This window comes from Anabrus simplex, chromosome 1 (genome assembly GCF_040414725.1).
Source record: "Anabrus simplex isolate iqAnaSimp1 chromosome 1, ASM4041472v1, whole genome shotgun sequence".
NCBI lineage: Eukaryota > Metazoa > Arthropoda > Insecta > Orthoptera > Tettigoniidae > Anabrus > Anabrus simplex.
Window position 1 is genome coordinate 349,767,651 of NC_090265.1, and position 24,250 is coordinate 349,791,900.

The 24,250-nt window shown below is 39.6% G+C and overlaps 1 protein-coding gene across 4 annotated transcripts in view; it reads right to left on the bottom strand.

Moving 5' to 3' along the window:
- LOC136866052 (zinc finger CCHC domain-containing protein 17) overlaps nucleotides 1-24,250 on the bottom strand; it is a 182,755-nt gene that overhangs the window by 53,469 nt on the left and 105,036 nt on the right. For all 4 annotated transcript variants that reach the window (XM_067142699.2, XM_067142693.2, XM_067142717.2 and 1 more), the window contains exons 5-6: nucleotides 23,793-23,930; nucleotides 11,047-11,130 (exon numbers count right to left, since the gene is read on the bottom strand). In XM_067142699.2, the coding sequence (XP_066998800.2) occupies nucleotides 11,047-11,130; nucleotides 23,793-23,930 (222 nt within the window). The remainder of the gene's footprint in view (nucleotides 1-11,046; nucleotides 11,131-23,792; nucleotides 23,931-24,250) is intronic.

Here is a 24,250-nt window from a genome sequence, read left to right on the forward strand (position 1 = left end):
AACTGACACCAGGTGTTCTGTTGGGTTGTAAATGGAAGAAAATTTTTCATGCAGGTAATTTAATACATTTCGTACTTTCCATAGTCGATCATAACTGGGATCAGTTTTGTCCGGTGCGTTGTCATTATTTTCAAAATATAGAATGTGGAGAAAGCAGTCACGCTTCATTGTCTTCGAATAGAAAGGAGTGTAATACTGCTCTTGGGTAGACCAGTAATCCTTCAGAGTGTCTCTCTGGCAGTGGCTTTAAATTGGTAGCATCTAACTATCATCAAAATTATGGCCTTGCAACTTATGTCAGGAATGATATAACAAATTACCAATTACTATCAGTAAACTCTGAAAATGACATTTTTACTACTACAGTTAACATTGAAAACTTGACAATAGTTAATGTGTACAAGCCACCAGATACTACTTGGCCCAATTCTCCTATACCTTCTCTGCAGTATCCTACTATATATCTCAGCGATTTCAACAGTCATCATCATCTTTGGGGATATAACAAGGATGACTCTAATGGTGAAGTTCTTGTGGACTGGATGGAAACTGAAAATCTGAATCTGATTTTTGATGCTAAGGACCTGCCTACCTTTCAATCAGCTCGCTGGTCTCGAGGCTACACCCCAGATCTTTGTTTCACAAATCGGCTTCATAATTCACACAATCACGTTCGACGTACAGTGCTCAACAATTTCCCACACAGTCAACACAGGCCTGTTCTCTTGGAGGTTGGGATGTCTTTACCTGTTGTTCGATCACATCCTAAACCGAGGTGGAACTTCAAGAAAGCCAACTGGACTGAATTTGCAAAGCAAACAGACTCCAATATAAGATGGATCAAACCAACATACAACAACTACAGCAGATTTGTAGGGGTTATAATAGGTGCAGCGTGACGATGCATCCCTAGAGGATATCGTAAGGAATATATCCCTGGCTGGAGTTCAGAAAGTGAGGAATTACTATGAGAATATGAAGAACATCCTAATTCCGACAATGCAGCTGGTCTCCTCCAATCCTTGGATGAGAGTCAAAGAAGGATCTGGCATGAAACAGTGGAATCCCTAGATTACACCCATTCTAGCAGAAAGGCCTGGTCTATAATTAGGAAACTGGATTCTTCAAACCCTGCAACTAAGAGATCAAAAACAGCCATCAATCTGAATGATTTTGCTAATCATCTAATATCAGTTTCCAAAAACACAAAAGACAAGCAAACCAAAAAGGATATCAAATCAAAGTTGAACATCAAGAAAAGAGCAGCACCACAGTTTTCTGAATTCTTTACTCCATTCAAAGAAGGGGAAACTAAAGCCACAATAAAAAGTATGGGTTTTTTTTTTTTTTTTTTGCTAGGGGCTTTACGTCGCACCGACACAGATAGGTCTTATGGCGACGAATAAAAAGTATGAAACTTGGAAAAGCTGCAGGATTTGATGGAATTTATCCTGAACTTTTTGGCTCATTGCACACCAGCCACAATAAAATGGTTAACCAACTTCTTCACTAATATTCTGCAAACTGGAAACATCCCACCTCTGATGAAGAAAACAAAGATAATAGCCATACTGAAACCAAATAAAGATCCATCTAAAGTGGAAAGCTACCATCCAATAGCACTTCTAAGTGTTACATATAAACTCCTTGAGCGACTGATCTACAATAGAATTTATGAAACAATCAACAGCTACATTCCTATAGAGCAAACAGGATTTATTTTTTTGTTAGGGGCTTTACGTCGCACCGACACAGATAGGTCTTATGGCGACGATGGGATAGGAAAGGCTTAGGAGTTGGAAGGAAGCGGCCGTGGCCTTAATTAAAGTACAGCCCCAGCATTTGCCTGGTGTGAAAATGGGAAACCACGGAAAACCATTTTCAGGGCTGCCGATAGTGGGATTCGAACCTACTATCTCCCGGATGCAAGCAGGATTTAGACCTGGAAGAAGTTGTAATGATCAAGTACTGTCTCTCACCATGTATATCGAAAATGGATATGAGAGGAAATCAGTAAGCGTGGCTGCCTTTTGGATCTATCAGCTGCCTATGATACTGTCTGGCGAGAAGGACTCCTAAAATTTTTGAGTGTGATCCCATGTCGTAAACTTACGGCCTTACTTAGCAATATGCTCAGTAATAGGTACTTCCAGATCTACGCTGATAATGACAGAAGCAGAGTGTTTAAATTAAACAATGGTTTACCTCAAGGATCAGTCCTCGCCCTCCTTCTTTTCAGTCTGTACATATACGACATCCCAGACACATCAAGAAAATTCATTTATGCTGATGACATTTGTTTGGTGACTCAGTGCTCCAACTTTTATGATGATGAAACTACTTTAGCCACTGATCTGGAAGCCTTGGATGTATACTTCAAGAAATGGTGCCTTCACCTAAATCCTCAAAAAACAGTTATATCTACATTCCACTTACGCAACAGACAGTCTAATTACAAACCAACAATAAAATTCAGAGGTCAAGTATTGCCGTTCAGCAGTACACTAAAATACTTGGGAATAACACTTGATAGAAGTTTGACTTTCAAGCAACATCTCTCAAATGTAGCTGCTAAAGTAAAAACTAGAAATAATATTCTTCAGAAACTTGCTGGTACATCATGGGGAGCCAATACCCATGTTCTAAGATCAACAGCATTAGCCTTATCATATTCTGTTGCTGAATACTGCTGCCCCTCTTGGATCAATAGTGTTCACACAAAGAAGATCGATGTACAATTCAATCAGGCAATGCGCATAATCACGGGTTGCATTCGGAGCACGAACACACTATGGCTTCCTGTTCTCAGCAATATTCCACCTCCAGCCCTAAGACGATCAGAAGCTCTCCTAAAAATTTGGAAGAACATTCACTAGAACCCCCAACTACCCATCCATCAAGATATTACGCACACTGAACATCAATGACTGAAATCAAGGAAACCACCCTGGCGTACCGCAATGGATCTTGAACGAAGCTCTTTTCATGTTAACAATTCATGGAAAGCCCAGTGGGATCAGTCTTCAGTAGTGAGCAAACATCTAGTTGAGAATCCTTCCAAACGAGTACAAGGATTTGATCTTCCAAGACGACAGTGGAGAATCATCAATCGAATAAGAACTGGACAAGGCAGATGTGGTTATCTGTTGTGCAAATGGGGTTAGACTAGCTCTGCAGATTGTGATTGTGGTGTCTCTTCTCAGTCAATACACCACATTGTTGCTGACTGCCCAATTCGAGCTTTCAAAGGAACGCTAATGGACATTCACCGCACATCGGATGAAGCAGTTGATTGGGTCAAAATGCTAGACCTAGAGTTAAAGTATTGTACGGACTTGTGTCTATGCACATTTATCCTAAACTATATCCATGTGTGTACGTAGATTCATCATACGATAAATAAATAAAATAAATAAATCTGTACAATTATGGCCAAGAAACGGTACAGTTCATGCATCTGAATTTCTGGCTGTTTATGATCTGCACCTAAAGTCTGAAATGCGTATCGGTTTGTCTCTTCAAGAAATATTCCAAAAAGTTCATTGATAAATATAAATTTAAAATTTTCTAGTGGAGGTGAGCCTGAATTTAAATGTCCATTCCCTAAGCGAGATAATCCAGGGGGAGGGCAGGTATAAACACATACACATTTGCTTTGTCTCCGGGCAATCTGCCTCTCCTTTCTCAATCACCCGTGTCACTTTTACTCTCACTTCCACGCACAACACTGTTCTCTTCGTGAAGAGCCCCAGGTTCTTCTGATTCAGATACAGATATTACATCTTCATCAGAATCTGAGTCCATCAAAATTTCCCGCACTTCGTCCTGAGTAACGAAACGTAACATTCCCACATGTCTAGCCATGTTCACTGCTTATAAGGAATTAATTGGTTTATTTGTAGCGGGAAGAGCAGCCGCCAAATTCTTATGCGCATTATTGTGCGCATTGTAGTGACTCATATTAGTAACAAACTGAGTAGATTATTTTCATAAGCCAGAATCCACAGCCAAATGTGAGGAAAATTACGAGGTTGATATATCAACCGCTCATCTTTTGGGGGGAGTTCGGGTGTGGTTGAAATTTCAACCGCTCATCCGATAAAGGTTAAACAGTGATCTATGGTATGTCAAGCAGTGACTGCCACAGCACTACTATGGAAAAAGAGAGAGAGTAACCGTACGTATGTACGATCCCCGAATTTTAGGTTAGGAAATTTTCGTATATAGTTTGTAATGTTAAAATCATGTAATTTTGTTTATTTAGAATGTAAAAAAGTAATATTATAAGAAGAATGTGTAGTTATATTTCTATTATTTATATTTTGTATAAATTTCCGTTTGGGTAAGAGTCTGTAAATGTGGCCTAGCCATAAGGATTGTGCAACCGGGAAAACTGCGACTATATCGGGAAGGACGGTTGAAGTCAGCTGGATGTGTTGCAACAAGTGGCTTGGAAACACGGGGTACGGCAGGTTGTATAGGCTGAAGAATTGGAGTGGATCAATGTGGATGTACGTGAGTGGACGCTCGATGTCACATCAGACGCACGACAGCCAATACGAGGGCTTTGTTTTAAGCGAGGTTGGGTTGATTGAGTGACGCTTCAAGAAGTGCCCGTGAGAGCGTTGCTACCAGTAAACTTTCCAGGACGCTATAACCACGTGTAGCAAGCCTATATAAGCAGGTACGCGTGTGCGGCAAGTCATTCTAATGCTGTTTCTGATTGTGTTTCTGTCTCTGATTCTGTGTGTTTCTGTCTCTGATTCTGTGTGTTTCTCACTCGGACCGGCGCGCGGGAGTTACTTTGCGCATAGTCCTAGGCAATGTTGTATTGTTCTTGAGTATCATTTTCGGAGTGAGCACGTTATATGTTGCTGATGCTAATGAGTTTCTGGTGGCTGTTAGGTCAAAGACGCTACTTAAGTGTTTATTTGTAACTCCAACTCTGTATAATAGTTGGACTACAATTCTTCGACGAGATTATGTACAGTGGATGTGGTGATGCGTACAGAATCGAGATTCGGTAGTGGATGTGTGTTTGAGCACAGAGCTGATTCTTGGTCGAGGAAATCGTCGGCCGAGTATCCACTTTCAGTTGCAGAAACCTGAGACGTTACACCAACCTGTGCGGCACTCGAGAACAACTCAAGACGTCGATGAAGTGTGTAAATTAGGTTAGGGATGCTCTTCGTAAAGAAGGTTGCATCCGTACGTAGGGAAAGTCGTCGTACTTTTCTCTACCAGAATACGATTTTTGTTCTATAACAGTAGTGAATGTAGTGGGACTCTTACCTGGAGGTATGTTAAGAAATGTATATATAGTATCTGTAATTTTATTGATGGTTTGTAGTGTGTATATTTGCCTTTGTAAATGACAAACGAGTAGGTCTCGTCAAGTAATGATTTGGTTGTTGTTAGTAGTGTGTATATTTGCCTTTGTAAACGACAAACGAGTAGGTCTCGTCAAGTAATGATTTGGTTGTTGTTAGTGGTGTGTATATTTGCCTTTGTAAACGACAAACGAGTAGGTCTCGTGAAGTAATGATTAATGTTGGTCGTAGTTGTTTGTACGTTGCCTTTGTGGACAGCAATCAGGAGGGGGTCTCTGTAAGTGATGATTATTGTGGTATTCTTTATATTTTGTTTATTATTTTGGGAGTAAAGTTCTGGTATCAAACTTGCAGTAAATCTTTTTATCAGTGGAGTGAGGTTGAACCTGGCATGCTACCTACATCTAATTTCAGGGGTAAACAGGTAAGGTTATAAAGTAAGTCTGGAGCTTCGTCAGCCTGATGTCCGTCACCTTGGGAGAGGGAGTTACTCATTGCTCTACATAGTTATATTCCTGTAATTGTTTTACAGGTGGCGCCCAGTCTTGGTATTTATACTTATTTCACTCACCGTTAATTGATATATATGTTTATTATTTATTGGTAGTCGTCCAATAGTTACAATTGGCGCCCAACGTGGGGCAGAATGATATCCAGACTTGCTATATGACCTCGATAGGCACATTTAGTCCAGTGTTTTAGTGAGCTTCTGTTAGGAGTTGTGTATCGGTGTGTTGTCGTCAAGTTTTGAGTTCTGTGGAAGATGAAAAATAGTAATAGTAATGTAATGAATTTGGGAAGGAGAAAAGTGCAGAAAGGAAGTATGTCAGTTAATGATGAGAGCAGCTTTGACACAAGCACACAAAGTTTGATGAAAGTAGTTTTCAGAGTGATAATATGTCTATGGAAAAAGTGTATGGAATTGTAATGGGGGGTGAAGGGGAAGGTAGTGAGCAAAATCAAAGTAACATGGGAGGTAATAATGAGTTTATGAAGTTAGTATTGGAGCAGTTGGCCAAATTGATTGATCAAGAGAATAATTTGAGTAGTCAAATTAGTAATCAGGGGAAGGAATTGAGTGATAAAATTAGTAATGTAGGGGAGGAGGTAAGTAATTTAATTGATAAGCATTGCACGGCAGCTAATGATTGGGGTAGTAGTGTGGAGAAAGGAATTGATAATGTAGGGAGGGAAGGTGATGATTTGAGAGATTTTGGGGGCAAGGGGTGTGAAGAAGAAGAAGAGGATTTGTCGGAGGACCTACTATGTGCTAAAATTTATGGTGATAATTCTGTGGTAATTGATGCTCTTTGGGAAGTTGCAGAAATTGAAAAGGAAGTTAGTTGTAAAGGTGATGAAGATTATTTTGTGGAGGAGGAGTCTTTGAGGAGGACATATCATGTTGTAGAGTTTGGTGTAATTGAGGAGATTAATGTTACGTCGATAATGTGTCAGAGTAGTGATGATTTTGAGATTAATGAAACTTCTGTTAAGAGGGTCAAGAGCAACAGTGTTGATGGCATGAATGATGTGCGAGTGGGAACAGCGATGAATGATACGGAAGATGTAGGAATTGTGGAAGAATTTAGTAGTAATGGTCAGGATCTTGAGGTCAGTGATAGTAGTTATTTCAGGAAGAGAGAGAGCGTGAATGAAGGGAAGTGTGAGAAGGGTTGTGTGAATGAGATTGAGGTGATTGAAGCTAGTATGTCCGATAAGGATGAGTGGATGAAAACTGTCGATGCTGTGGGTGAAAGTCTTTGTGAAGTGGAGGTTAGGTCACATTTTGTGCATAATGAGATTCATAAGAGGGGTTGTGAATATTATGGGGATTCAGGGTTTGAAGATTTTATGAGGAGTAATTGTGTTGGCAAGCTTTTTGGTATTTGGAGAAAGTTCAAAGGAAGTGAGAGTGACAATGTGTATGAGAGAACCGGAGGTCGATTCAAACATATGTTGAGTGGAATATCTTATGCTGAAGATCGTATGAATGATTTCAATGAAGTGTGGAAGAGTATTGATGAAAGAGGTGCGATTGTGGTGTGTTTTCAGAACAGGAGGGATGTTTTGATTGTGAAATGCATATGTGTTCCGAATGAAAGTCTGTGTAAGTTGTGTGTGAAAGAATGGGAAGAGAGTTTTTGTGTGAGATTGGCAACCATGGTAGATCGGCCCTCAGCAGAAGTGGTATCTTCAATGGTGATTGATTTAGCAAGGCAGAATTTAAGGAAGGCAGATGATAGGAGGATGATTCAGCAGGGGAGGCATCATGGAGATAGTTTTAAAGTAGGGGAGGAGGTGTTACTATAGGTTCCACACATTTCATCTGCAGACAACAAAGAAATTCATAAGTTTTTTTTAGATTGTACCAGGGACCTTATACAGTAGGTAAGAAAGTTGGCAAGTGTGCTTATCACCTGCTGAATAACAAAGGTGACATGATTGGTACACACAATATTTACAATCTTAAGAGGTATGTAAGGTGAAGTATTGTAAGTTCAGATGTTCTGTGTATGTTAAGAAGAATGTGTGAATTTTCTTTAAATCTTGAGTGACTTTGACAGGCTGTGTAGACTGCTGTACCGGTACTGAAGAGACTGTGATTTGCTCAGATGTATTGTATATAATCTTCACAAATCAAGGGGAGGTATTGTAACCGTACGTATGTACGATCCCCAAATTTTTGTATATAGTTTGTAATGTTAAAATCATGTAATTTTGTTTATTTAGAATGTAAAAACGTAATATTATAAGAAGAATGTGTAGTTATATTTCTATTATTTATATTTTGTATAAATTTCCGTTTGGGTAAGAGTCTGTAAATATGGCCTAGCCGTAAGGATTGTGCAACCGGGAAAACTGCGACTATATCGGGAAGGACGGTTGAAGTCAGTTGGATGTGTTGCAACAAGTGGCTTGGAAACACAGGGTACGGCAGGTTGTATAGGCTGAAGAACTGGAGTGGATCAATGTGGATGTACGTGAGTGGACGTTCGATGTCACATCAGACGCACGACAGCCAATACGAGGGCTTTGTTTTAAGCGAGGTTGGGTTGATTGAGTGACGCGTCAAGAAGTGCCTGTGAGAGCCTTGCTACCAGTAAACTTTCCAGGATGCTATAACCACGTGTAGCAAGCCTATATAAGCAGGTACGCGTGTGCGGCAAGTCATTCTAATGCTGTTTCTGATTGTGTTTCTGTCTTTGATTCTGTGTGTTTCTCACTCGAACCGGCGCGCGGGAGTTACTTTGCGCATAGTCCTAGGCAATGTTGTATTGTTCTTGAGTATCATTTTCGGAGTGAGCACTCTATATGTTGCTGATGCTAACGAGTTTCTGGTGGCTGTTAGGTCAAAGACGCTACTTAAGTGTTTATTTGTAACTCCAACTCTGTATAATAGTTGGACTACAATTCTTCGATGAGATTATGTACAGTGGATGTGGTGATGCGTACAGAATCGAGATTCAGTAGTGGATGTGTGTTTGACACAGAGCTGATTCTTGGTCGAGGAAATCGTCGGCCGAGTATCCACTTTCAGTTACAGAAACCTGAGACGTTACACCAACCTGTGCGGCACTCGAGAACAACTCAAGACGTCGATGAAGTGTGTAAATAAGGTTAGGGATGCTCTTCGTGAAGAAGGTTGCATCCGTACGTAGGGAAAGTCGTCGTACTTTTCTCTACCAGAATACGATTTTTGTTCTATAACAGTAGTGAATGTAGTGGGACTCTTACCTGGAGGTATGTTAAGAAATGTATATATAGTATCTATAATTTTATTGATGGTTTGTAGTGTGTATATTTGCCTTCGTAAATGACAAACGAGTAGGTCTTGTCAAGTAATGATTTGGTTGTTGTTAGTAGTGTGTATATTTGCCTTTGTAAACGACAAACGAGTAGGTCTCGTCAAGTAATGATTTGGTTGTTGTTAGTGGTGTGTATATTTGCCTTTGTAATAGACAAACGAGTAGGTCTCGTGAAGTAATGATTAATGTTGGTCGTAGTTGTTTGTACGTTGCCTTTGTGGACGGCAATCAGGAGGGGGTCACTTTAAGTGATGATTATTGTGGTATTCTTTATATTTTGTTTATTATTTTGGGAGTAAAGTTCTGGTATCAAACTTGCAGTAAATCTTTTTATCAGTGGAGTGAGGTTGAACCTGGCATGCTACCTACATCTAATTTCAGGGGTAAACAGGTAAGGTTATAAAGTAAGTCTGGAGCTTCGTCAGCCTGATGTCCGTCGCCTTGAGAGAGGGAGTTACTCATTGCTCTACATAGTTATATTCCTGTAATTGTTTTACAGGTGGCGCCCAGTCTTGGTATTTATACTTATTTCACTCACCGTTAATTGATATATATGTTTATTATTTATTGGTAGTCGTCCAATAGTTACAAGAGGTATCTCACACCAAATTCAAAGCTGAACTGCTGCAGCCAGTTGTCAAAAGTATAAGCACATTTGGGAAACACTGCATTTTAATTTATAGGTACATTAAACAATAAAAGCAACCACAAGAAATTGCGAGTGCTGAAGGCAAATTATGTGAATAAACACTGAATTAATAATCATTCAATGTTATTTGCTTTACGTCCCACTAACTCCTTTTCGGTTTTCAGAGAAGCCGAGGTGCCGGAATTTTGTCCCGCAGGAGTTCTTTTACGTGCCAGTAAATCTACTGACACGAGGCTGACATATTTGAGCACCTTCAAATACCACCGGACTGAGCCAGGATCGAACCTGCCAAGTTGGGGCCAGAAGGCCAGCACCTTAACCGTCTGAGCCACTCAGCCCAGCTAAACAATGAATTAAATGAAAGGAAGGTATTTTCACATCAGACAATAATTAAGAATAGTTCATAAGAATAAATAGTCCTTTTCTTCCTGGCGTTAATCCCAATTTTACTGGGGTCGGCACTTCATGCCAATTTTATGGCGGATGCTGTAACTGACACCAGAGGGGTGTATTCTCTATTGTATGTTTCTGTGGTGGTTAGTAGCGTACTATGCTTTATATATATGAAGCGAAGTGTACTGAAATGAACACAAACACCCAGTCCCTGCACCAGAAGAATTAACCATATGCAGTTAAAATCCCTAACCCAACTGGGAATCAAACCCAATGCCTTTTGAATCGAAGATCAGTCTGCTGACCATTCAGCCAAGGATCCAGACCTCATAAGAATACATGAATGCCTTAATTATTCACATAATTTTTTAACAGTATCCTGCCATATAGTTTCTTCTTCTTTTTTTTTTTTGCACACACATTTTATACCATAAAGACTGAACTACGGTTTCACCAAACTTTTATCACTAACAAAGTTATGCCCATGAGAAGACTTTTGTTTATAGATAGTGCAGGTAGTGAGCTACTAACATGAAAAAGTTTTTTTTTTTTTTTTTTTTTTTTTTTTTTTGCACTGCACCAACACAGATAGTGATAATGGGATAGGAAGCTGCTAGGAGTGGGCAGGAAGTGACCATGGCCTTAATTAAGGTACAGCCCCAATATTTGCCTAGTGTGAAAATGGGAAACCACAGAAAATCACCTTCAGGGCTGCCGACAGTGGGGTTTGAACCCACTATCTCCCTAATGCAAGCTGATAGCTATATGACCCAAACCATACAGTCACTTGAAAAAAAAAAAAAAAAAAAGTCTATCCTTTGTTGCATCAAAAAACATAAGAATAACATATTCCTGACTAGTGACATACCGAATCAGAAGACGAGTTACTAGTTCTACTTCGTCTCTTTTTCTTTGCCTTCTCCTTTTTCTTCATCTCCTTTTCTTTCTTATGCTGCAACATAAATAAAATATATATTATATAAATTAAATAAACAACTGGCTCAAACTGAGCCATATTCAGAAGATATGTTTAGGCACTTTTTTTGTCTTTCATAATTCATGATTAAAGTAGAGTGATGTTAATCACAGCATTAATAGCAATGCTCATATCAAACTATAATTTAATTACATTAATATGCATTCAATCACCTATGTTTTCCCTAAAATAACTTGAAACAAACATGTGGAGTATTTTATGCTAAAATGTGCTCCATGATGTCGTTCTGCCGCTTACAGGGAAGTCTGAGAGAGACTTTTCGAGAAAAGAAAAACAGGGGTTTGAACATTAAGAGCTCATATGAGAAACCACTATTAGGGGAGGAAGAAAAAGCAGAAAGATGGAAAGAACACACAGTACACTCCTACAAGGGACAGGAACTTGATAAAACAAGTGCAGGAAAGGGAAGAGAAGGTGGATGATGATGATGATGATGATGAAAGGGGAGACAATTCTGAGATGAGAATTTAATACAGCTATGAAGGATCTAAGGAGAAACAAAGAACTATTTATATTCCATCAAAGCTACTGGCAGTATTACAAGAAACATAAATGACCCAGTTATCTTGCTTAACCCTCATGGAGTGTTGACAACACCCCAACTATCATTTCACAGTACAAGCTATGTAAAGAATTTTTTTTCCAAAAATGCATTTTATTATGTGTAATATAGATTTACAAAAGAGACTAGCATATGAAAATCATAAAATGCGCAATATTCAACAAAAATCAAAGCATACAAAAATATTGAAATTATTACTCAATTTCTGCATTTCAATACAAAACAAATTAATACATGAAGATTTTTTAATAACACTCAATGTTTCTGTTATCAGATTGAAGTAAAGACATGTAAGAATACATTCAACATAACTCAAGGTCAGAAACTTAGTCTGTATCACTTTGTGGTTCATCTGAATCTTGGTAACATTTTTCACACACATTCCTCATATGTTTCAGACACATCACTCTACAACAGCGATCACAGTATGATTTACTCTTTACATCTTTGTTTCTAGGGCATACTGTGCACTGTGAGTGTTTCGGAACTCATTCTTGGACATTTGTCGTCTTACTGGGGTCATTAGCAACAGTTAGTTTTACTGCTTTTTCCCGAATGGTCTTTGGTAGGCTTTCAGTATAAACAATTTTATGCATTGTGGGATTCACCCATTCCCTCCCAAGTTAATGCAGGAACATTTGGCGTACAAGTTTCTTCTCAGGGTTGTTTGAAGAAAACGTGATCTGAGCGTTAATTCCAACAATGTCAAGAATTCTGTTAATGGCCAGCGTCTGCATTTCCGTGATGTTGAATATGTGTCAGCCATTTGATCCACTGTGTCCACTCCTGTTTTAGTTATATTGTACATTGTTGCAACTGCAGGTTTCTTTTCATCTCCTGTACTAGTATCAATTTCATCATCAAAATGCGTTGACGATAGAAGAACTACACATTTGTTCTTCTTTAAGACATTAGAGACAATAGTCATGTTTCCCAGAACCAAACAGGTTACCTTTTACATCTCTGTTCTTTGCTGACATGAACTCCACTGGTAACGCCATCTTATTCTTACCAAGTGTACGAATTAGAATCAGTTTCTTTTCACGAAGCTCTCTTGCAAGAGGAATGCTGCAAAACCAATTATCAGTTGTTATGTTATGCCCAGTCTCTTCAATAGGTCGAACTAACCTCTTTACACCTTCTGTAAATGAGTTGTTTACTATGTATGGCCCCTCTGGTTGTTTGCCAACGTAAATTTCCACTGACTGAGTGTATCAAACAGTGTCATAATTTTCAAACCATATTTAGCTGGTTTGCTTCGGATGTACACTCGAAAACTACATCTACCTCTAAAAGGCTGCTCGTCAGCAGTTGCACAATCGGGAAGTGTGTAATTATTCTCACAGTTGAAGAGAAAAAGTTTGAAAATCTCCCTAACTGAGACTAATTTATGAAGTTCCTTTCTCTGCCGTCGGTCCCTGATGTCATCAAACCAACGAGTACGCAACAAGAATAGGAATCTGTGCAGACTGATTGTTGCATGAAATATATCTACTCCAAAACCGGCCTGATCCCATAAGTCTTTGAGATTTTGATGTCCAGAGCAATAAACCCCTGCTAGAATCAGACTACTAATCACACCCTTTATTTTGGATTCATTAGTATGATTAGCATCGTGATCTCTCAAATAATTTCTGGCAATAGTGTCTATGTAAATGTTTGTGCAATTAATAATAGTTCTGATCATTACATCATCTACGAATAGCGAAAACACTCGAGCACTGACTTAGCACTTTTAGCACGGGCCTTGACACCAGGGAGATGTAATACTACATTTTGTTGATGCGTCTTAACATTCCTTGGAGGGGAATCTTTCTTTCACTTAGTCTGTTTATCTTCACCCAAGTAATGATTTCCTGCTTTATGGTGAACTGAATCATTATCACTCTGTCTGTCATTATCTTCTTCACTATCAACCTCTGTATCACTGTCTTGGATAAGTTCCTCAAAACTGTCGCTTTCTTCTGGATCTGACTCATCAAAATCTTCCTCACAACTTTCATCTTCTTCTAAAAGTTTGCATATTCTAGCCTCCTGTCATTCATAACTACACATTTTCACAGAAAATGAGACTATTACTATATTGTAATTACAATTCAATACGGACCAGAACCTGAAGTTTTTAATGATTTCACTCAAGCGAGAACTGAGTACTGAGCTGGAAATGTTACGATAGTGGTCGGGTGGGGGGTATGACGACACTGTGACGTGTGAAGAAAGAGCCCAAACGCCTGTCACAGCAATTCTAATTATAAGCACTCGCTCAACACTTCATGGTCAAGGTCACTTAGAGAGGTATAAGAGATTACAGCAAGCTAAATGAACTCGATCGCAAGATTTAGCCTAAAAAAAACGTGGGGTGTTGTCAACACCCTGCGTGACTCTCGCTAACAGGTTGGGATGAACCTTCAGCAATTCCTGTCGGTTTTTGGAAGCAATTTTGATTCACAAGCCGTGAAACACATCTCCGGTCCCTCTCAGGCAGGAATTTTTTTTCAACCACAAGTCTGACGTCGTGTTTCATGGCCACGTGTACTACACCACAGCTTGAAAGCACGTCGACACTTGGCTCCCTTGCGCTTTTAAAGACTCATTTCACTCCACCAGCCTAGGGGATTCCCATAGACACAAACCGTTTGCGGGGGGTCGATGACCTTTGATGTTAGGCCCCTTAAAACAACAAGCATCATCATCATCATCATCATCATCAAACCGTTTGCATTGTACCCTGAGCTAGCTCTTTCCCATAGTCCTTCAGACAGCTCACACATTACTCTGACCCTTTTGACTACCACAGTTTTGGTCAAACAATATTCACATTAATCAGCCCAATACTCGAGATCTCCCTCTTTTCGGTGATCCTGTCAGCCCTGTATTGGCTCAAATTTTCTGTTCAACAGTTGGTTGAGGTATTTCCCCTATCTGAACTAGTAGCGCATCGCTACCCATAACATGTTCCCTTCTCTTTCTCGTCCACGCTACACTTCTCTCTCAATCACCGCTGCCTTTGTGCACAGAGAAAAACGAGACTGTCTCCAATGAAGCCTGACGGTTCGTACCCTGGGAAGTATCTTTAATACACAGAATGCATGTGAAATTCAGTCCTGGGGTCGTTCCTTGGTATGGTTCAATATCTAAGATGTAAGCAATAGGCCAAGTACAGTAAAATACCAGTATAACAAAATTTTGGGGACCTCTGAAATTAATTTGTTATACTGAAATTTTGTTATACTGAAATAAGTCAATTCGTAAGAACTCACCTAGTATTATATCCATTAGTTATGGTTGTTTTTAGGGGCGGAACTACGAGGTCATCTGCCCTGTTATATCAGCTGCAGGATCTATATAACTTCAAAATACCATTATAATAATAAGAGTTACAGTACTGACAGATGTTTTCAGAAAATCTATTTTTACATTGTACCAGCAAGTCTACACACACTGTTCCAGAACATCATTTTTTGAAAAAGTTTGTGATTTTCTTCTGAACAGATCCAGACACAAAAGCTCGTTCCAAATAGTCACCAACCACTGCACATGAATTTAAAACAGATTCTGGCACATCACTTCGTGACACGAGAAAATCTTGAAGGCTACGTGCCATGTTCGTTGCCTGCTGAAGAGTCAAGCTCTGTCTATCACAATCATTTTGGGGGTTGTCTTCCTCTTCCTCCTCATCGCATGGATCTCTATCATTCATAATGTCCTCCACAATTTCCTCATTTGTGATTTCTTTGTGGACTATTACATCACTATCTACATTGATGTAGTCGGTAAGACTTACTGTAGATGGCACATCCAATGTTGTACACAAACGTTTCCAATTCTCCTCGGTTTCCACATCATCCAACACTTCACTTTCTGCGACGTCTTCTGTAAAAACCACTCCAGCTTTTCTAAACCAGTTTGTGATGATGTCTGCATTCAGGGATTTCCATGCAGCATTAAACATCTGCATTGCTTCCAATACATTGATGTTAATGGCTCTATTCGTGGCAACGTTGCACAGCATTCGACGGACTACACGAGAAGTAAGTATAAATAACCACCTAATCGATACTTTATTAATGCCTCAGGCAAAATTGAATAAAATTAAAACTTACAGGACATGTTTCGACCACTTAGTGGTCCTCTTCAGCTGTATAAATAAAGAACTGAAAAGAAAAACATTGACAATAAGCACAAATAAAAGTTCTTTGGAGACTCCTTTGATAAAAATGGAGGTCGTCAGAATAGGTCATCTTGCCTTTCGTTCTTGTTTGGAAAAGATGTTTATTCTGCGCTGTCTAGAGGGTCTGTCTTTGAGCGCAACCTGGTGAAGTAACGATGTGATACAGTTTGACAGTTCATGGAAAGCTCTGGAGAGAAGGGAAGTAGAGTTTCATCGTCATCTAAAATAACATGCGAGGCAAGATGACCTATTCTGACGACCTCCATTTTTATCAAAGGAGTCTCCAAAGAACTTTTATTTGTGCTTATTGTCAATGTTTTTCTTTTCAGTTCTTTATTTATACAGCTGAAGAGGACCACTAAGTGGTCGAAACATGTCCTGTAAGTTTTAATTTTATTCAATTTTGCCTGAGGCATTAATAAAGTATCGATTAGGTGGTTATTTATACTTACTTCTTGATTAAACATCGATACGGTCATGAAATGGACAACTTGTAATAGGACTACACGAGCTCGGTAATGCCGCTTTACTGCATGAATTATACCCTGATGCAGCGGCTGCAGAATTGAAGTTGTATTTGGAGGCAAAAAAAAAACTTTTACATGCTCCAAATGGCGAGGCACACAATTATGAGAAGAGCAATTGTCCAATAATAGAAGAATTCTCCTCTTTTCGGCCTTCATCCGACGTTCCAAGTCCAACAACCACTCTTTGAATAGCACAGATGTCATCCATGCCTTAGAATTGTGCCTGTATTCACAGGGCAGATGTTGCACCCCCTTGAAGCACCTTGGCTTCCCAAATTTCCCAATTATGAGAGGCTTCAGTTTGTCCGTCCCTGTGGAATTGGTACACAAAAGAGCCGTGATACGTTCTTTTGAACGTTTGCCCCCAAAACACTTATTTCCCTTAAAATCAAGGGTTTTGTTCGGCATTAGTTTATAAAATAAAGCAGTTTCGTCTGCATTATAAATGTCTGCCGGCGAATATTCTTTCAAGGCATCCTTTAGAGTCTCCAGCTGCCATGAAGACGCAACTTCCTTCGGGGCATCGTTAGCTTCACCATTTATAATTTTGTGGGATATGCCATATCTCTCCCGGAACCTATGAAGCCAACCAGCACTACCCATAAACTCAGGTGACCCAAGCGAACGTGCGAAAGATCGCGCACGCTCACATAACAGTGGGCCATTTATTGGAATGTTTTTACTCCGCATTTCCACAAACCACGTATAGACGGCTTGGTCCACCTCCTTGTAGTCGGCTGTCCTGATCTTCTTACGCTGTGGACCTAGGGCATCAGCATCAATGTTTTCCTCTATCTTACTTTTCTGTTTTAAAAACGTAGAAAGTGTTGACGGGCTAATGCCATACTTCGCTACATCTCCTTTCTTTCCGCCTTTCTCTACTTCCGCAAGTATTTTACGTTTTTCACTCAACGAAAACTGCTGTTGCTTCTGCTTATCCATTTGCGATGATATGTACGGTACTTATTTATTTAACGAAATGCACACGAACTTTGCAAGTTTAATGATATAACCTTAACAGCAAGAAGAAGTAGTTCTCCAAGAGGGAAAGAGAAAACAAGCAGAAATCAGCCTGGATTTTTATTCAGCTGGACCGATCCAAATAATGACATGAGAAGTCAAAGAGAATGTGAGAAGTGCTTTGAATAGGCTTTGCGAATTAAATACGAAGAAGAAACATGCAATGCATCCGTCGTGTTCATTGGTGGATTACAAACATCGCGATCCTATTCAGCCAATAGTGTGACGTCTTACATTGATTGATGGGCCAAGCCTATTGGTTGCGCAAAGCGTAGCGTTCAATGATGGATTGCAAACTTGGCGCTCCTACTCAGCTAACAGAGTGACGTCTTACATTGGATGACGGGCGAAGCATATTTATTTATTTAATAGCGTACAAATGTGCATTAAAAGAAAAAATACATTAATCTTTAGCATATTCTAGTGAAGATTTTGTTCTCTTGTTGCACTTGCTGAAATGATAGCGATCGCAATGTTTATCACACAATGTAGGGACGGCTCATGAAAGTCTGATCGCCGGCATAGACTATGGTGAAGCTCATGTACCACCAGCCTATTCAAAGCACTTCTCACGTCATTATTTGGACCGGTCCATCTGCGGTCAATCATAGCATCAGCTGAATAAAAATCCAGGCTGATTTCTGCTTGTTTTCTCTTTCTCTCTTGGAGAACTACTACTCGCTGCGTATGTGAAAGCTGCATTCTTATTTTCAAATCTTCCCGTATAAAAGTTTCTTTGGATCATTCATACGCAAGTCGTGATGGTGACATCATGGAGATGCCCAGTATTCGTTTCCGAAATCGGGCCTTTACATTTTCAATAGTTCGAAGGTCGGACACCGTTAGTCTTTCCCAAATAAGTTCCATACCATATGTGAGAACTGGGCGAAGCGTATTGGTTACACAAAATACGCCTTCTCGATCGCGTACGGTGCATGTATGGAAAATGGCGATCATATCGTCTGAATAACGAAATAATGTAACAAGAAAATGTTGGTCATAAAACAGGATGAATTTTGGTTTTAATTTGAGAAAATATGGTCAAACTGGTAATGAAAAGAGCTCAATTTTAATTCGTTAAACTGAAACTACGAAATTCGTTAAAATGAAATATTTTAACATACAACAAATAGGGAAAAAGGAAGGGACCAAAAAAATTATTCGTTATTCTGAAAATTTCGTTATACTGGTGTTCGTTACAGCGGAATTCTACTGTAGTGGCTGAATCTCAGAAGAATGTAATTATTCCAGTACCTCAGAAAGCAGGGGCTGACAAGTGCAAAGACTACTGCAATACTAGCCGTGTATCACATGCTTGTAAAATCTTAACAAAGATTATTTACAGAAGAGCTGACAGACAAATTGAAATGAACTGAGGAAAGACCAGTTTATATTTTAAATGAATATACGATCTTGTGAGGCATGATTGATATGAGAGGATCTCGTGAGACAGTCAACCCTATGGTTGATATTACAAGACTGAATAAGGAAGAAGCAGCCCTCTTTCATACCATTTGTAGATTAAGAAAAGGCTTTTGATAATATAATCTGGACTAAGTTTCTTAAATTCTTAGGTAGCAAGCAGTTCGGCCTATGCCGACCACTTGCTCATAATGGCAGAATGTGCCGATAGCCTGGAACTTTAATAATAATAATAATAATAATAATAATAATAATAATAATAATAATCATAATAATAATAATAATAATAATAATAATAATAATAATAATAATAATAATAATAATAATAATAATAATAATAATAATAATTTTTTCTTTCTTTTTTTTTTTTTTTGCGAGGGAGTGTGGAAAATCTTTCATAAGATGCTTGTGAGGGTCCGCACTCAACAAGTGTGTGGAGATTCTTACCCACTAAAAACCACACTCCCTTTCCCCACGACGTTTATCTCCGCCCCGGAAACCGCTCTCGCATTACTTCAGGACGGATGTCGTGCTTAATGCATCTTGTGCTTCATCTTCCTTCTGCTTTACTGTCTGTCGTAATCGTCCAGGTCCTTCTTCTTCTGACGCAGAATATTTTCTACGTAGACTGCCACCTGGTCCCAAGATTCTTGACCGTAGTATTACTGACACGATCCCTTCTGGCGTCAATTCTCCCTGCATAACTTCTAAGCGTCTTCTTTGTGGCAGCCAATGAACACACACAAAGAAAGTATGTAATACGTCATCGATATCACCGCAGTATATGCACACCGGACTAGTTGCTAGCCCTAGCCTACGAAGAAATTTTCGGAAGTATCCATGACCTGTGAGATAGTAGTTCACTTCACCATGATTTTGGCCAACCCATACGCCCAGAGAAGGTATCAGTCTTTTCGTCCATTTCCCTCTAGAGTCATCTTCCCATCTTGTTTGCCATCGTTGCACTCTGCGACTAAGAGCCAAAGCCTTTGCCCTTTTCCTTCCTAGCTCTTCTTGTGTGAGCCAAATTTCTTGTCTTTCGAAAGCCAACAAATCAATAGGAGCTACTGCGGCTACTACTAGAATCGCACGTTCTGATACTGTGCGATATGCACAAGCAATTCGTGAAGCTGCTCTCCGTTGTACAGCCGCAATTCTTGTTTGATATTTTGCAATTTTTAACGATTGAGCCCAAATTTCCGAACCGTATAGCAATATCTATTGAACAGTCGACATGAGAAGCTGCCTTTTACTAGATTTCGGCCCCTTGATATTTCCCATGAGTCTACTTAGTGCCGTAATGGTTTTCGGTGGCTTATCTGTTACCCGTTGGGTGTGGTCCCAATATGTAAGCTTAGTATCAAGCGTTACACCAAGATATTTTGTGCTCCTAGTTGTTTCGATGGCTATCTGCCCGATCTGTATCGGTACAACAGTATTAATCCTTTTCCTCGTCAGGAGGACAATTTCTGTTTTATGATCTGCGAGTTCTAACTTGTGATTTATCATCCATTCTTTGACACGTCGCATCCCCTGATTCAATTTAAATTGAGCCAGCTCTAGGTTACAGGTTACTATCACAGCAGCCACATCATCAGCATAACCCACAAGTTTTACATCTTCTGGCATCTCCAGCCATAACAAACCATCATACATGATATTCCAAAGGTGTGGTCCAAGAATTGAGCCTTGCGCTGTACCAGCTGTGAGCCATTTTCTTCTCTGACCATCTTCCGTGTCGTATAACTATGTACAGTCTTTCAAACAGTCTCGCAGTATATACATGAGATATTCTGGTAGCTTGAAAGTTTCTTGTAGAGCTTCCAAAATATCACTCAATCTTACCGAGTTGAAAGCATTTTTAACATCTAGAGTCACAAGAAGCGTCAGCTTTCTAGAGTAATGATTACCCATTTGAGCTCGTTCGGCTGTCTTCACCACTTCCTTCACAGCATCTAGCGTTGAGTGACCTCTGCGAAATCCATGTTGTTGGTCAGATAGGTCGCCAGCTAATCGGACTGCTGCTAGTATTCTCGGTTGTAATAGCTTCTCTAAACCTTTCCCGGCGGTGTCCAGCATACACAGAGGTCTGTAACCCCCAGTTTTCCCTTTACTGATCAGAACCAATCTAGCTATCTTCCAATGAAAGCTAAAAATTCCTGCTTCCAAACAATGATTATCCATTCTCAACAGCAGTTGAGGACATAATTTGACTGCCACCTTCAGTACTTCTGCTGGAATACCATCTGGTCCAGGGGCTTTCTTATTTCTAACGGAATTAATTGCTGTTATCAATTCTTCAGTTGTAAAAGGTGGTACATTATCTAGTTCTTTCTCGGCTTCATCATCAATCCTCTCTGCATGATCAGGGAATAGTGTGTGTACTATTTCTTCCATGGTGTGTGGATCCATGATAGGGCTTGGTAGCATCCCGAATTTCTTCATAACAATTTTATACCCTAATCCCCATGGATTCTCATCCACTTCCTTAGACATTTCCCACCACTTGTCGGCTTTACTCTTTTTAATTGTATTTTGCAGTCTATTCTTCATAGTCTTATACTCTACTGAGAGAGTTTCATCGTTATGTCGTGCTCTTTGTGTCCTTCGTCTGAGTCGCAGGCATTGTTTCCTCAGCTCAGCAATTTCTTCATTCCACCAATATGCTGGACGCTTGCCTCTCCGTTGTTTGATTCTGGTCATTGATGCGTCACATGCTTGCTGAAGGAGTCTCATGGTGTGTTCCATGCATTTATTAGCAATTATGCTTCTTTTGCCTCCGTGACATGTATCCGTCATACAGTCCATTCCATTCTGTATTACTTCATGAAATTTTTCGCTATCCATAGTGGCTACATTCCATCTTTCTGGCTTGTGCGTGGTAATCCTTAGATGCGGAGTCTCTTGAAGTACACGAAAAGTGATATACTGATGATCGCTTCCAGTATATTTTTCAATTACTCACCATTCAGTTATCCTAGACGCAATGTCTTCAGAAGCATAGGTTACATCTGGTATAGTTCCCAGAAACCCTGGTCGCCGAAAGGTTGTCACATTACCAACGTTGATAACCATTAATCCCAATCTGGCAACTACCTCCATTGTACGCTGCCCTCTAGAATCTGTTTGAGGCATGTTCTATTCAATTGAACATTAAAATCACCAGCAAAAACTAGGTTAGTGTTCATTCCTTGTAGAGTATCTTCAAGCCAATCCAGTTTTGTCTGGAAGTCAGAAATAGCCTCATTCGGGGTAAAATAACAGCTGACAAAAATTACCTTCTCAACTTGGACCCAGACAAACCCATCTCTGCATCCTTGATTTATAACTGAATATTTTCCAAGGTCTGGTACCCATATCGCAGCTGTCCCTAGATTGTCTGAAAACCAACCTAGTTGATCTCTGTCTTGATATTGTTCACTAATAATCAAGATGGCTGCTCCTATCTCATAGGCCATCTGCGTCAATAGATCATTTGCAGTTAGACTCCTGTGTATATTGGCTTGAAGGATCTGTACCATTCACCACTGCTTTTTGGCCTTTTCTAGTGCTTCACGAAACACAATAAACTTGCCTAAGCCAAGAGTATGAAGTCGTTTTGACTCTTCAACACCCATATCTGGGCAAATTATGGATTGTGGATTCGTTTTGCATCCTAGTACCTTGTGACCAGCTTCCCCGCACTTAAAGCAGAGTTTACTTCTGTCCAATCCTTTACAGTTTCGTGCTTGATGCCCATATGACAGACATCTAAAGCATCGAGAAACTACGGCCCACCACCTTACTCTGCAGTACAGCCAGCCTACTTTAATTTTGCTTATGTCTAACAGCTTTCGTGCCTCGCTATATTCTATCTCCAAAATGACGAGTTTTTGTCTCCTGCTGTTCGGATTTGTGATTGAGACCTTCAATTCTTGATTAAGATTATCTAATTCTCGTCTTACAGCCTCCTCTATGTCGGAAATAATAATAAAAATAATAATAATAATGTAATTTGCTTTACGTCCCACTAACTGCTTTTATGGTCTTCAGAGACGCCGAGGTGCCGGAGTTTAGTCCCGCAGGAGTTCTTTTAGTGCCAGTAAATCTACCGACACGAGGCCGTCGTATTTGAGCACCTTCAAATACCACCGGACTGAGCCAGGATTGAACCTGCCAAGTTGGGGTTAGAAGACCAGCGCCTTAACCGTCTGAGCCACTCAGCCCGGCAGCCTGGAACTTGAAAACAGGTGCAATGAGTATATGAAAATTAGCCTTTCCATGATTAAAGTTATGTCAGCAGGTAAGAAACCTAAGAAAAATGAATGACAGGTTGGGAATACAATGCTGGAATAGGTAGATATTTTCAAGTACAGTATGTAGGATGTGTGTTCTACCAGGATGTTAATATAGTAAACGAGATTGAATCAAGGTGCAGCAAAGCTAATGCAGTGAGTGCACAGTTGCAATCAACAGTATTCTGTAAGGAAGCTAGTTCCCGGGCACAACTATCTTTACTACACCTGTCTGTTTTCAGACTAACTTTGCTTTATGGGAGTGAAAGCTGGATGGATTCAGGTTATCTTATTCAGGAGTTACAAATAACATACATGAAAGTAGCTAGAATGGTTGTTTGTACAAACAGGTGGGAACAACGGCAGGAAGGTATTTGGAATGAGAAGATAAAGGCTACGTTAGAAATGAACTCGATGGATGAAGCTGAATGCATAAACTGGTTTTGGTGGTGGGGGTCATCTGAGGCGAATGGAGGATATGTTACCTAGGAAAATAATGGACTTAATCATGGAGGACAAGAGACCAAGACGACGATGGTTGGACACAGTTTCTAACGCTGAAAGGCATCAAAGTCTACCATTAAATGGATGTATGTACGTACATATGTAAAATTGTACACTACATATAAATTACATATAACCTTTTTCTTTTTCTTCTTCTTTTTCTCCTTTTTGTGTTTTGCTTCTTGCGATATAATCAGTTCCTGCTGTAAATGAGGTGCAGTCTTGGAATCATCCTCTTCCTCAGGCAACAGTTCATATTTCTTTCCATCAGGACTCTAAAAATAAAAGCATACACAACTTCATTTGAATAATCTATCAAGAGCTGTTAAGTGATTTACCTAATTACCAACATCCACAGTTGATAATTTTAAGAAGCTAGGTTATCAGAAAGGTGTAAACAGTATTTCACAAGAAATATTGAAATGTAAACTTTCAATATTTTATCAAATATATATTTTTAAATAACAAATAAATAATAATTTCAACTGGAATGAGTAATGGAGCAATATTGGTGGCACAGTGGAACTATTCTTACAATATTACTGGAGTGCTGTATTCTCTCCTTTTGGTGAATAAATTATTATTATTATTATTA